This window comes from Filicampus tigris, chromosome 7, assembly GCF_054856515.1.
Source record: "Filicampus tigris isolate MCC_2025a chromosome 7, RoL_Ftig_1.0, whole genome shotgun sequence".
NCBI lineage: Eukaryota > Metazoa > Chordata > Actinopteri > Syngnathiformes > Syngnathidae > Filicampus > Filicampus tigris.
Genome location: NC_141223.1, coordinates 1,587,946 through 1,602,906, shown reverse-complemented (window position 1 = coordinate 1,602,906; position 14,961 = coordinate 1,587,946). Strand labels below are relative to the sequence as shown.

The following is a 14,961-nucleotide window of genomic DNA, read 5'->3' as shown; positions in this document are numbered from 1 at the left end:
GGCGACTGCATCTTGCTTCTTTTAGGTCTTTAGCCACATTGATGAAGAGTCATTAAATGTGACAAGATGATCATTTGCTCATCGAAAATGATGGCTGCGTCCATTCCACAGTGGGTCAGTGCGGCTGTGCGAATGGCTTTGGTGGACCTGCTGAAACAAAAGCCCGAGAGACATTTCATGTTGCTCCCATTCATGAGTGTGAAATAGATCAGGAACACCAATTACATGTGGATTCCTCCACTGGGACGCCATCGCTGTCATCCAATTAAAAACACTTAATGACCCTACTTTATCTAGTGCTCTTATTGAGGCCGCCCTCATTGGCTGGCTGGCTCGGGCCTCCTCGAAATGGGTCAGCTGAAAATTTGCAGTGGTATACACGACGAAGCAAAGATGGATTATCCCCAGTCGTTTTGTTTGTTTCTATCACCTGCCACCATTTGAAGTGTCTCTGATTAACACCTCGGAAAAAAACTTCTATTAATTAATTAATTTCTATTAGCTGGCTTTTGATCGGGACCTGAAATTTTTGGCTCTTTTCGGTGTCAATTGTATATAGTGTTTTATGTTAATTTATTGACCAACACTTGTGTATTATGGCCTTTTTATTGTTTATTATTTTATTATTATTTATTGTTTGTAAAGTGCTTTGTTACAGCTGCAGCTGTTATGAAATGCACTTTATAAATAAAATTGTATTGTATTGTAAATTATTTTATAAATGACTGATAGTTTATGAGATTTCTTTTATTGTGTGGAAGTTTTCTGCTGACCAGGGCATGTGCTGTCAACACAAAAATGTCCAGAAAAGCCTACTAGAACAGCAGAAGCTTTTTTTTGGGGGGGGGGGGCGTGTTAATCAAAGGCACTTCAAATGTTGGCGGGTGTGTACTTAATCCAGTTTAACATAAATTTGAAATTGGTTAATTCAGTCCGAACACAGCCCCAGACCCCAGTTATGAGGGTGTGCACACTTGTGCAACCCCGTCTCAGTTATTTCAAGTTCCCCCGTTAAAATATACTTTCCAACTCATTTGTACAGTTTATAGGTCACATTAATGTTGGATTTAAAAAAAGATTTATCTTGGTCTCATTTTTTATAGATTACAAAAACCTTGTTTGAAAAGGGGTGTGTAGACTTTTGATATGCGCTGTGTCATGAAATGTGTTTTATATTTTTATATTATGAGGTGCCACAAACATGAAAACCAGAGATGCCTCAAGATGAAATACGAGCAGCTAGACTCACTCACTGTTGCAATACTTTTGTTAGGCAGTCTTTGTATGTAAATTAAAACAACAGAAATCAAAACGTTATCCAATTGACTTTATTATATAAAAGAACAAAGTAGAAAATTCCAGTAGAAACTTTACAACAGTAAAAAAAAAACAACTGGATGAGTTCAGTTGACTGGCCGCTAACGAGATGGCCCAACGGGAACTGACCACGTCATTAGCAAACGTGCGGCTAGCAAAGCTACCAAAGCAAAGCGGTAAACATGCTAAACAACGTCAAGAAACGCTGGAAACAAAACAGAAAGTAAAAAGTGCACTTTAATCGAAAGTACATCAAGATTTCTTGAGTGGCAAATCCTGCAGTTATGTCTTTTCGTCACTTTTGGAGTTCCGCCAGGCTAACGGCGCTGGCGGCTACTCATTTTGTTGCGCGCAGAAGGAATGTCCAGAACACAAAATAAATTAAAAAACATCATAGAAAACAACACAAACGACAACAAAAAAGCTACAGATATGCTACTGCAAAAATAAATTACCTATCAGAAAATAATTTCAAAACGTGGTGACTCAAATCAAATGTGTTCTTGTTTTGCGTGACATACATCTCAAATCCACTGGATTTATTTTCTAATCATCATTGCTACACAATTTTTTTGTTTAGGGTTGGCAACAAATATTTACACTCTTGAAAGTCACAACATGGAGGACCAACAGTGCATGTGTGTGTGTGTGAGAGAATATTTCCACTGCACCAAAAGTGCCAGTGTGTGTGTGTGTGTGTGTGTGTGTTTGCGTGTGTGTGTGTGTGTGTGCATGTGATTGGTACGTACAAAAGGCACTGGATGTGTCACTTGATGAAACCAAAACAATTTCATGCTTGGGAAGAAAAATAAAAAAAAAGCCCCAAAAATCTCATTGAACGTAACTGACTAGCCGTTAGCTATAGCATTGGGTGTGGACAAATGCCAAAGGTTTTGGACCCACTTTCACAGTTGACAACGAACAAAAAGTCAGCAAGTGTCGTCTGCAGTCCGAACCAGCAGACTCCTCGCACCGCCTAGCGGTTGCTGTGGTAAGCAGGCCGGGCCTACGCCTAGGCCAGCCTGTAGAGGGCGCTGAGGGTGCGCGCCGCCAGGTTGAGGAAGCCTCGGCCCGCCTCTATCCAGTCCTGCCAGTGGGGGGCGGCGTGCTGAAGGGCAGACACACGCACACACGAAGGTCATGTACTAGTCGTCCAACGTGCTAACTAGACTAGCCACCATGTCAAAGTACATGAAATGAGACGGCGAAAATAAATAAATAAAATAAAACTTGGCCAATGTGTGCCCCAATGACGCGAGTGTGTATAATTTTGGTGTGTGTGAATGAACTTTCCCCCACTGGCTGTTTACTGGTTTCCGGTGTGTTGCCATGTTGTGTAATATTTTTTTTCTCTTGACAATATCTGTGTACCTCTGGATTATTTTGTTGCTTTGTGGTCTTTAACATAAAGAAATTAATCTGTTAACATAGATCAATAATAATAATTTTTAAAAAGACCCCCCCCCCCACCACCAATTTCAAGGGACCAATCAAAACGTCCTGCGCGAATTACACACTTGCATGTGAGGACAATCGAAATGTCCCTACTGTAGGACATGCACCTGTCAAATGTCTACACACATGCACGCACGCATATTACAACCAGTCAAGCCCCCTTCACGCCCCCCCCCACACACACACACAGTCTTGAGCACGTAAACAAAGATGATGTCATCGCCTGCCTCACTCAGACATGCAGCCTGTGTGAGGTGGGGGGAGGTGTGAGGGGTGAGACTGTTGACAAGCCCTCACGGAGGGATGATGGGGGAGGAGATAAGAAAGGCAGCACAGCAGTTCAACATTTGCCCAGCGTAAAGTGAGCTCATTCAGAATTTGTCAAGACCCCATACACTGTGCGTGCGTGTGTGTGTGTGATGTTGAGTTTGTGATTACAACAATAACAACAACAAAGTCCTGGTGCCAGCCTAAAAGTCACACGGATGCCCAAAAAAAGAGGCGGGCTCACAACAGTCGGTCACACGCATCGTCCGTTGATCTTTGGCCTGTCACTTCCTTTATCAGGGGACCACGCGAGCGCGGGAAAATAAATCTTTTCAAAAAAAAAAAAAGAAAGAAAAAAAGCCAACAAGTAATAAAACAAGAATAAAATGAAATATCTAATTAGCAAAGTCCAAACAAATCAAATTTCAAGTATCCAAAACGCACACACACACACGGAAACCAAAACACCACTACAGGAAGCAAACATGACAACGGTTACGCGACCGCAGCACGCAATGAAAAGACATTACGTATGTCACGTTATGTTGTCATTAAGTCACACTAGCAAGCGACGCTATGACGTCATCACGCTTGGATGTCAAAAAACGATGTTCTGGGGTCATGCTGTGATGTGATGATGTCATGTTTTGATGTCATGCTATGACATCACACCATGACACGACATTAGGGATGTTCGATGCCACTTTTTGTCCAGAAAGATACCAGCGGAAGTATTCACTCACGGATACCAAGTATCGATACGTTGAAATAAGGCCGATATCGGCCCGATACTGATGCCGGTGCCTGGTATCGGCGCTTGCCCGTTCCTCCCCGACCGATTTGATTATGTGCGGACATCTTACCGCTCTCAGCACAGAGGCGTTAAATTGATCCCCGATGGTCCGGAGCTGCTGGGCCACGGCGGCGGTGTCTACGTGCCCCGCCTCCGGCGCGGCCCCGCCTCTGGTCCGCGAGCCACCCCCAAAAGGACGCTGATCCCGAGGCAGGAGGTCCGGCAGGGGACGGCGCCGGCGGGCCGCCTCCTGTCGCTGACGCCGGGCTACGCAGAAAACAAATCACAAATGGGAACTTAGGCTCTTTCTGATGGACTTGGGGTTTATTTTCTTTGCGTTTCCGCCCGGTTGCCATGGAAATGCTTGTCCCCCGGTAACCCGAGCGGCTTTTTGTGGTTGGCTTTGAGACACGGCCGCGGTTTGTGGAAACCAGCGCGGGGTTAATTCCCTTGAATTGTGTCTAATTTGACAGCTATGTGACACTTTTAGTTGATAGGAAGGCACGTTAATGATAGTATTTGACTTTGTGTGTTTTAATGGAGTGTTTGTGTGTGAGGTAGCAGGAAGTGCAGGCTGCTGGTGTGAGAGCATGTGCAGGACAAGTCTCAACATGCCCCACAGCTGAGACACAGGACAGAAGGCAGGAAGGGGGGGGGGGGCATGGAGGGAGGGGGGCAGGAGGGAGAGGGGGATTGTCCCACACAACCAGCTGAGCCACCGACATATCACTTCTTTACAAAACTCCCCCTAAGTTTCCATTCACGCCTTACTTGTGACACATAAGACAACACAAGAAAACATTTATTGTCATTCATGCTTTAGAAAAAAAAAAAAAGTAGCCTGTTTGTCATGAAAATTGAACATTTTATTCTAAATGAAATGAATAGTTATGCAGTTTCCTCTTCATTTTTTGTTGTTGTTGTTGTTAAAAATACACATTATTAGGACCCAACTAATTAATCGGCCGGTCAGTTAATCGGCTGACATGATCCCTTTTAAAGACATTTCAACATAAGGAAAAGATAACGGCATTCGAACATCCCGCCCACCCAAACGGCCGATTTTACTTTCTGCTGTTAAGTAGAACAAATAGTAAAAGTACGAAAGCAGTTCAATGTTGTGCCTGTTCTTCACATCTTCATCGTTGCGAGCGTCAAGGGACCAAAAAAGATGCTCTTATTCATCAGGTTATTTTTTATTGATTGGTGCCAAATACCGGAATTTGGCAAAGGTCCTGCAATACTCGTTAGAAAAATAATCACTAATAAGTACTTTTTTTTAGAACCCAATAGTACGAGGTCCAAAAAAACTGAACTTGTTCTAGTAATTGTCAGAATGTAACTAATCCTTAAAATACTTTCTCCGTATTTACGTCACATTACGACTAAATCAGTGTCCAAAGTGATGCTTGTTTTTTTTTTTTTTTTTTTTTTTTTAAAATTGGACTGCTGCATATGAAAATTCCAAACAATGAATTGTTGCCTTTTAGCTGAAACGAGTTCACATTTCTGAGCTCCGCGAACAAACAGAAAGCACGTGTCAACTTTTGTTTTCGTCTGCACGTGCCAACGATATCGTCTGCTCCACAAACTGGTCGGAGCACTTTTGGCTTCCGCTTGCGTCGGGCACGTGCGTCAAATGTACGTCAATCTACACATAAACGCCCCCCGGGACGACTATTGACTCTGGTTGATTACGTGGGAAGGACGACGTGTGGAAGACCAAGCGCAGAGTCGCAACAATTAGCATCTTGCCTTTCAAAGCGTGGCATGCGGAACACGGGCGGGCCCCGGAGAAACCTTGCGAGTGGTACATGTGGAATTTTAACGGATAAAAAGAATAAATGTCGTACAGCAAACAGTCACAAGTTGTAGTTGCGGTTACCCTTGGGTTTGATGTGCCTCACCATTGGACATTGTAAATAGCCGTCATAGTGGTGTTTATTTGATATTCATCTGCAATTTTAAAAAAAACAGCCTTGCCTTGGTTATACCTGTAAATATTCCCTCGTTGTACTCTATCACACATGGATCCATTTGCACTGTCTGTACTATTGCACATTTCTAGCCTCCATTAGAAATGCACAAAATGACCTTAAGATGCAATATACCCCCCACATATTTATGGACATATACTTAAAAGTAGGGCTGGGACGATACACTTTTGTCCCGATCCGATACAGATCCCGATACTTGGGTTGCGATCCGATATGTATTGCAATACTTAAATATTCTTATATTATATCTTGAAAAAAACTGAGGCATGTGTTTCCAAAGTTTTAACTTTAGTGCCATTTGACATTTATTCAAGTGTCACGATTGGGGCATCAACTGTTCCAGTAACTGTTCCCGATGCACAGGAGTGCAATAAATAAAACTCCATTCACAAAGCTCAACTTTAAGGACCTCAAATGTTCCATAAGTATCTTATAGTCCATGCAAAACATAACATAAGGTATCGAAAGTATCGATACTTGGTATCGGCATAAACAGTATCACGATACATCGCAATATGATTAATTTTCCCCAGCCCTAACTTACAGCATATTTAGAAAAATATGACAGCTTAGAAAAAATTCACCTTACTGAAGTCTTACAAAGGGCTCGATCGACAGATTTTTTTAGGCCGATGTTTATTTCGACATTTGGCACAGTAAAATCACGATCAACCGATTAATTTTTAAATTATATATAATGAATAAAGTAACTTTTTCTTGGATCCCTTGATGCTTACAACAATAAAGATATGAATTAAATTACAGGCAGAACATTTGAATGTTTTAAAACAGTTTGTCCTATCGGATTTGTTTAACTTCACAACAGAGAGAAAAATCAACAAAAATCAGACCATTTTTTGTAGGGATGCTTCGATCGATCGGCCAGTGATCGTGATCGCTCGATTTTCGGGAAAATGACATGATCGGAACATTTGATCAAAGCCTTTTATTGTCGATCCAAAAATCCGATCACCTGTAGCTTTGCAGTCTACAGCCATGAGAGACCAGCCTGTGTGCAGTGTTGCGTCAGCGCTCCCTCACGCAGTGCTGTCACAGCGCAGTACAAGTTGGGTCATATTTTTAAAATATAAAAATAATCCATGTGACCGGAATCGGTATCAGCCGATCTCACTCATGGATGATCCGTTGCGGTGTCATAAAAATCTGATCGCAACATCCCTAATTTTTTGCAGATTTTGGGGGGGCGCGTAGCTTGAATGTCATTAGTTTTGTCTTGTGTTGTAATGTGTATTAAAAATAAAAAAATCTGAAAACAAAATGGCTATTTGCATCCATTTCAGAAAAGGTAATATCAATCAATTGAATCGTCCGGCCGATTAATCGTTCAGGCCCTAGTTGTAACATTTGACCTCTGCACTTACGCAGTCAAATTGACTCCAATCATTACCATTTTCCTGATTTATGTAAGTATTTTTTGGCCCTTTTGGAGCAGACGTTTCCATGAGAATTTCGTGATCCTACCTGATTGTCGTCCTAAGACGGCGTTCGGCTGGCCTGGTGGTGAAGGCGGCGGCGTGGGCAGGTTGGGTTGTCCCCGGTGGTTCTGCTGCTGGTTCTGGTGGTGATTGTTGTGCAAGAAGGAGTGAGAAGCGCTGTGGCATTGGTGGGGCAGAGGGACGCCCGCCCCTCGGGCAGCCTCGCCCACGCTCTCCACGGTCTCAGCACGTGCCATCCCACTGGTTGCCTGAAAGAACAGCACAAACACAAATTTCATCACATTTTGCACATTTTACAATCAGTTTGCATAGTAATAGTGTCACTACACTCGACATAGTATACTTGTATATTACTCAAAATGCACATTGCTGCTATTCTGCTTTGTTGTAAACTTTAATGTCTTTGTTTTGACATTTTTTCATCCATTTTGTTACACTGACTTGTTTGGTTTGATTGGCGTTTGAATAGTCACTACATCTAATACATTGTGCTAGTTTTTGCTAAAGACATAACGTTTGAAACAGCTCAGATGAAGCAAAAATGACGAAATTGAATGTGTTTTGAAAAATCATTTGACAAATTATCAGATTTACGGGATTCAAATGTAAAAATCACTTACAAGCGTGCTCAAAATGTTTTAAACACCTAAGAATAATTTTAAATAACATTTTCAATTATTTTTTTGCACAAATGAATATCAAACACCACTTGATGCACCAAAAACACCTAAATATAAAAAAGTTTGAGTGATTGCGTAATGTAATTGTTTTTGTAAAATTAACATCATGGCTTATTATGCTACTTATAAGTTTTTGTTGGGGTTTTATGTGGTTCTTGGTGTAAAAAGTTTGATATTCTACGAATGAAAAAGAGTTCCAAATGGAAGAAAACGCCCAAAACTGCCGAGTAGTTATCATCCAAATTGCTTTGCGAGCAACATGCACTTATGATGATGCAAGCTTGACCTACATTCCTTCGTTGGTCGCCAGGGGGCAGCCCATGTCCCCTTTCGGATTCCAGTGTTTGTAAACAAAACGCACGCGTACTATTTCAATAATTCCTTTTTTTTTTTTCTTAAATCCACTTAGACTACCGCGAACATGTCCATTTGAAAAACTAACCACTGCATTTGTACGCGGGGGTTGCTTGAATGGAGGTAACACGCCATTTATAATTGTAAAGTGTTAGTTCGTGGCCTGGCTAGCATGTTAAAATACGATTAGTTTCGTATTGCACTAGTTTAGTATTGTACAAGTGCACCGAGTTGTGTGTCGACCGTTTTGTCTTACCGGTATGTGGTGTTTCTTCGTGTTGAGTTGTTCTTTGGGCGGGTGAGAAGAGGCGCAAACCCGGGCACATCAGAGGCGGGCCGCTGCGAAAAAAAGTGTCATGCGGTCGGTCCAAGAGTGTCACTTCATGTCAGACGAGCTCGCCCGATGACTTTAGGTGGCTAGTCGAAGACTGTTACGAGTCCATTCATGCGGCCGCTACCGAGGAGTGGTGAACATGCTTGCTGGTCTTGGTCTTTTTCGAGTCCTTGCCGCCGAGCACGGTCCGCTCATTTTTATACTAGGCAGCAACATCCGGTGTGGCGTTTCAAAATAACGGTTTAACATTTTCTGTTGGGTTTTCAATCATTTCACGATTTTTTCCAGGCGACCGTTAGGAAATCTGAGCACTGTGTTAATTTGTATTTTAAAGCTTAAAACGTCACTACAATGTCAATAAAAGTGGAAAAAATCCAACAAAGAAACTAAATTAATGAATTGATCTAAAATGGTATTACAACATTTAGGAGCATTTTATTAGTGTGTATATGCTTTTAAATCCAGATTAAAAACTTTTAGTAATTTAGAAACCAATTTTTTTCTCTACTTTACTTTTAAAAAGTTGAAAATGTTTTCTGTTAATGATTTTTTTTTTTTATGTTGTCATTGTGTTATCTTTTTATTTTCTGTTGTGAGCTCCTTTTTCGCGCTTTGCTTCAAAATGTAAACTGTTCTGTTTGTAAATGCTTGTTGGTGTTGTCTTTGCTTGTGTGAAGCACTTTTGAGTTACCTTGTGTATGAAATATAAATATAAATGCTATATAAATAACACTGCCTTGCCTTGCTGTATTAGGGCCAAGATGAAAAGATGAAAAATAATTACTGTGAGAAAACAGTTTTCACAGTTTTTAGATTAATGTACTAATATTGCGAGTATAAAGTTTTGTTTTTTCAAAGGAATATGGATGCGTTTTTTTTCTTCTCAGAACTATACAACTTCTTTCTTAAAAGTATATAACAATTGTTCCAGAAAAAAAAATCTAAAAACACACAAAAAATACATCCTTGGGAATGAATTATATAATTATTTTTTCCTTTTCAGTGTGATCTTAATATGTGTTTTTTTTATGTGTCTTTTTTTTTATGTAACTTTTAGTTCTGAAAAATTAGATGATTGTGTTTGCCTTCTCAAACCCAAGTGTTACACACCTGTTTGTTAGTATACAAACTATTGTTTTTGTATACAAATTCCATCAATTTATTGCATTGTATGAAGTAGGTCTCATGCACGTGGTCATTTGTTGTATACAAACACTGCAAGCACCTCACTTTTACTTTGACGGAGCATCGTCTTGACTTCCGGTGTGTGGTCCTCCGCTGGTCCACAACAAGTGCTGACATGCTCCCTGGCACCAGCTGCTGTCTCCGCCCCCTCTTCAGCTGCAGATCTCATTCACGTTCTTTTTAACACTTTTTCTTTGTATTTACTCACACTTACATGTAACTAACCCAACTCCTTGCATGCAAACTGTCACTGTCATCAAACGGGGCCTGCAGGAATTAGCATTTTAGCAGTTGGTTTCTTCTTCGGCATGTAAACAAACCTGCACCCACGCTGAGCTTTATCCCCAACCCCCCAGCCGGCTTTCCCCTCCACTACCTAACAATGAGTCAGCTTCGGGTGTCAGGTTTCTCTGTGTTGGACTGCACATGCTTGGCATATGTAGCAATAAAACAATTGACGTCTGTGCTTGTGGCTCAATTTAAGGCCGCAATCCTTGCTGAAAGACGCACAAGATTAAAGTGCATAAACAAGTGTAATGTGACGTCATTTACTTGACTCGGGAATCCTCGGGCGCACACACTTGCTACACAAATGAAATACATGTGACTAAATTCCAGCAGTTGGGCTACTACGCCGCATACTATCAGCGCAATGCTTTCGATTCACGGGCTAGTGACTGCATAGCATCGGTCACCTTGAAGCAGACAAAATCTGTTGATATTTGAGCTGCATTTCCACATAAAGTTCTGATAATTGTGTGCATTGTCGAAATATTGTCAACATTGTGGAAAATGTGGCGTCATTAATCATCGGATTTAATGGAGTGCTATGAGAAAAGTGTTGGATTTGACTTGACCCTCAATGGCCACCATACTCACAAATCATAAAATAGGAACTGGCAAGATAATCATCTTTAGTGGATTAAAAGAAAGAATAGGATTAAGTTGTGTTCTAAACCACTGATTTGCATCATTAAACTACCAATTAAATGCCACTGAAGATAAGTCAGATGTGTCTAATTATTTTTGTGTTGCTATTCTACTAAGCCCCACTTCTCATGTGAACTTCATTCAACTATTACTATTCTTCTCAAAATCACACTTGCATTGGTGTAAATTTGGAAATGACAATATCCCTGTGAAAAAAGACACTATAGTTCAAAGTTCAGTGGCGGAGCGCATGACCAAACCATAGCGTACATGAAAACGTGCACAAAGTGCTTCCCTAAAACACCATAGTGGGAGTTCACTGTATAATGACTAGAGAGATACAGTACGACCACATGATATCTTTTCAACAGTTAATGTATTATGTAAGATAACGTTTGGTTTTTTTTGGCTCTTGTATGACCAACCACACGGATTAATTTCCATCCTTCCATCATGTGCTTGTTGTGGCCTGGAGTAGTCATGTTAGACTTCATGTGATCGGACGAGAAATTCACATATAGCGTGACTTCAATTTAATTGAGCTTTTGCTTGGTTACTGTTGCTAAGCTCATTGACAGATTCAAATGTCTATGTGGATGGCTGCGTAGCTAAATCCAACTCCTGCTTTGTTCCCCAGTTTTGTTTACACTGTCGTGACACACATGTGGGCCACATGGCAGGAAAAAAAATGATGTCACTTGGAGCAGAAGTAGTAGTAGTAGTAGTAGTCGTAGTGTTTACAGTGACATCACGGAATAACATTAACATCACAAATGACTTGTGACACCCCCGCCAGGTGACCTTTAACCCCGCTCACATTGTCTACCCCAGCTGCAGGGCAGAGAGGGAAGAAAAGGGGTGGGTTGTTGCAGGGTTAAAGGCAGTCTAATCAGCTGGAAATGACCCCCCCCCCCCCCACAGGCCATGCCGGGTGAGGGGGGGGGCTGAGGGGGGTGCTAAGCTTCAGTCAGGTACATGCCCGGGCGAGTATCGTCTTCCATCGTTTCAAACAAACAAATGTATCCCGCTGTTACAAACTAGGTAAATGCAACTATCACAATTGATATTCTTAGTTAAGTGCAAGAATGAATCAAGAACATTAGTGCATTGAGACATTTGTAAACATAGTCTATACTAAACAATGAAATGGTTCTAAATAAAATCAAAATATAGTATGTTACATCAGTAAACCTACATATTTCTAAGAAAATGATAGCTACTTTTCTGCCCTACACTGCTTTGTGAAGTAACATCAACGCTTAAACGAACTGATGTTAGCTAATGCTGGTTAGCTAGTTAGCGCAACAGTAGTTATTTCCCCAATTATAGACACACGAACTCTCATGGCTGGTTGTAAATGTTCATTTCAAAATGTTATTGATGTTTAACCTTGAATTTGTCAAAGAGTGTCAGGTGGCACTCTCATAAATGTAAGTATAAGTATTGGTATTGGCCTCGTCTAGCAGTCACCCTTCATAAACACGTTTTGCATCTTTCTTCAACTCATTTGCGACACCACCAACTTTATTCCTGTCTAAGTATTGATACACCTCAGAGCTTTTACATTGACTATTTCCTCACTAGCAGAGTTCAGAAAGTAGCTAAAAATGCCTCTGTACGTTGTCACTGGTCCCTTTTTCATGTCATCCTCCTACCCAGCTACGTTTAGTAGGAAGCGGATCTTTAATGTTTGTCTTTGAAGCTGCGATAACTGGCAGTTGCCATGTAAACAAAAATGCAGGTTCTGGTGGCTCAGCAGTTCTGGCTCAGTGCTAACATACTTCTACGGTGCGTCTTATTTGAGATACTTAAATCATCGTTGCAGCCCTAGCACATTGCCTGCCAAAATGTAGCTTGACATGCTATAATATTACGTTGTTTGTGTCATTTTTGCAGGCGTGTGGAAATGGGAATCATATTAACAAGTGAAGGATCTGAATCTATATGAATGGCTCTATATTAGCCAACAGGTTAACCAAAAACCAAATTGGGAATTACACATCGCATAATCAGTCAGCGTGCCCTGATCTGAGCACGGGACCGGGGGGTGAAGATCAGCCCCATTGGCAGGGCCAGCCAGGGAGGAGACCAACCCGCATTATGTTTAGATTTTGAAGAGTATAAATGTGAGGGGCTGCATGTTCGACGGCGCCCCTTTTCTGCCCTCGCCCGTCTCGGGTGAGAGCTTTCGCGAGGATGGAAAAGCTGCCCAGACCTGATCATTGTATGATTCCTGAACTTCAGAGATGGTAAAGAAAACTGACGAGAAAATTCAATCGATTTGTGTGAGTCTTTATCTATATCGGATACCTTCTTGAAAGATAAAACGAACACGCATTGAGTAAGTAGTTGTTTTGTAAATTCCTAATTGGTCTTATGGACTCGTGACCGACAAAACATTCCGACGCAAGGCAAAAACGTCACACTAGGTGGCGTAAAGCTGGAGGAAACTTTAATGCTGTTGGCTATTGCATCTATAAACTGCCCGGAGACACACATCACAGCCATTTCCATTACACCCCCCCCTGGAGACGGCCTTGTGTATAAACAAAAGTGGCCTGCGTTGGTGTCATCTCTCCGTGATCACAACCTCAAGGGCTCCGGTGTTGTCTCCCGGGAGCTTGTTTGGCTCGTTCGGCAATGAGATCATCGGCCGGCATCCACCCCACCCCACACCCTCAGCCTTCATCCACCTTCAACAAGGAAGTGATGAGCATGACTGATACAAATGGACGACGACTGACCCTTGCAAACATGTTGTTATTATGTTCAACTTCTACATATTATATCATCACATTTGTCACCTGATGTCATGCCACTAACACCATGTGCCACCATGGTGTAACCTTTGTGTGACCCTCCAGTGAAGACACGCTATATTGTTCATGCACTGTCAACAATCCAACATACAAGGATACTACAGTTTTTTTCAGTTGCTTTGGTACATTTCTCAGATCAAAATTGAAATCCTCAAAACTACTCGTCCAATTTTCACATCACTGTGTCACGTGAGCATATCAAGAAAGCAGTTTCTTATTTCTTGGAACGAGTTGCAAATGCTTTGGCACATCCATACAAATGATTACGTACAACTCTCTGTTGTTTTTGACATGATCAATTGCTTATGTCATCTTGATCAAAATTTATTATAAATGGTCTCCGTTGAATTGTTTCACACCCAACATTTTGCCATTAGTTCATCGTTTAAGTCTTTACATGCAAAATGGATGGACATAATATGTTAGATGAACCAATGATCAACCAGTTTTCTGAAATAGCTCATAGAAAGTGATGATAACTGTTATGATGTGGATGAGAATTTGATGCCCAAAGGAAGTTGGAAGACGACACTCATTCCTACAGTGTTGCATGTACAATTTTCCCAAAGGAGATACTCCCATGTTCACATTAACTACAGTCTTTTCCCTTGTGTATCACAATGAGAAGGTTTGTCAACATATTACAGTGTATACAGAAAAATGCTGGCGTCATGCAGAACGCTGGTGCCTCCAAAATCCTCACTTTTCAGGAAAAAGTCACGTTTGTTCAAGCATTGACACTGCATCATCAAAGAGAGCAAGACATTTGCAACCCTTTAGATTGATCAACAATTTGGAAAGATAATGTCCAAACGTATAGACTGACCAATAGTATAGATTTGTGCGAGGAAAAAATACGAAATTTGCCACATTTTGACGTGGAAGGTTTTGGCCCAACGCCAGCGAAAAGTGAAACGTGAATCTTGCAATCAATCCACACAAGGGTGTAACTTAACTTCAGTTTGCTGAATTTGTCATCAAAACGTAAGTGGCAGTTTACACCAGAACAGCCTTCCGGAGCACACAACATGACTAAGCAATGTGATGGCACTGACATGTTCTGTGACACAGATACTGTATTTACTTTTGAGAGCTGCACTAAGAATTTTGAGGCAGAAAATGCCTATGCAGGGGAACCACGATTTGAACGAACTGTTTTGAGAAATTCGTACTGTTTTGAACATTTTAATTCTGATCTGAGAAATGTACCAAAACGACTGAGAAAAAACAACAACAATATAAACGGACCAATTATTCACATTTTAATGCACAAATGCAGTTCAAGAAAATGTCATATGATGACAAACGGACAGTCAAGAGGCTTTGAAGTCATCTTGCGCCATCAGTCGGAAAATACCCGCACTACATTTCCT

The 14,961-nt window shown here is 41.2% G+C and overlaps 1 protein-coding gene across 1 annotated transcript; it reads right to left on the bottom strand.

The window, feature by feature from the left end:
* Positions 1 to 1,306: 1,306 nt before the first annotated feature.
* On the bottom strand, positions 1,307 to 8,855 carry bbc3 (BCL2 binding component 3). The gene is made up of 4 exons (XM_086035837.1): positions 8,577 to 8,855; positions 7,312 to 7,534; positions 3,903 to 4,099; positions 1,307 to 2,425 (listed from the first exon to the last, which is right to left on the bottom strand). Exons 2-4 carry the CDS (start codon positions 7,520 to 7,522, stop codon positions 2,330 to 2,332), a joined length of 504 nt encoding a protein of 167 aa, XP_085891963.1. The 5' UTR covers positions 7,523 to 7,534; positions 8,577 to 8,855; the 3' UTR covers positions 1,307 to 2,329.
* Between the last annotated feature and the right edge of the window lie 6,106 nt (positions 8,856 to 14,961).

Excerpts from the sequence above, each read along its gene's own strand:
- bbc3 (XM_086035837.1), bottom strand. The coding sequence starts at position 7,522 with ATGGCACGTGCTGAGACCGTGGAGAGCGTGGGCGAGGCTGCCCGAGGG. Across the intron at positions 4,100-7,311 it reads CGTCTTAGGACGACAATCAG|CCCGGCGTCAGCGACAGGAG; the intron begins GTAGGATCACGA and ends TTTTCTGCGTAG. Across the intron at positions 2,426-3,902 it reads ACGCCTCTGTGCTGAGAGCG|CACGCCGCCCCCCACTGGCA; the intron begins GTAAGATGTCCG and ends TCTGCCCTTCAG.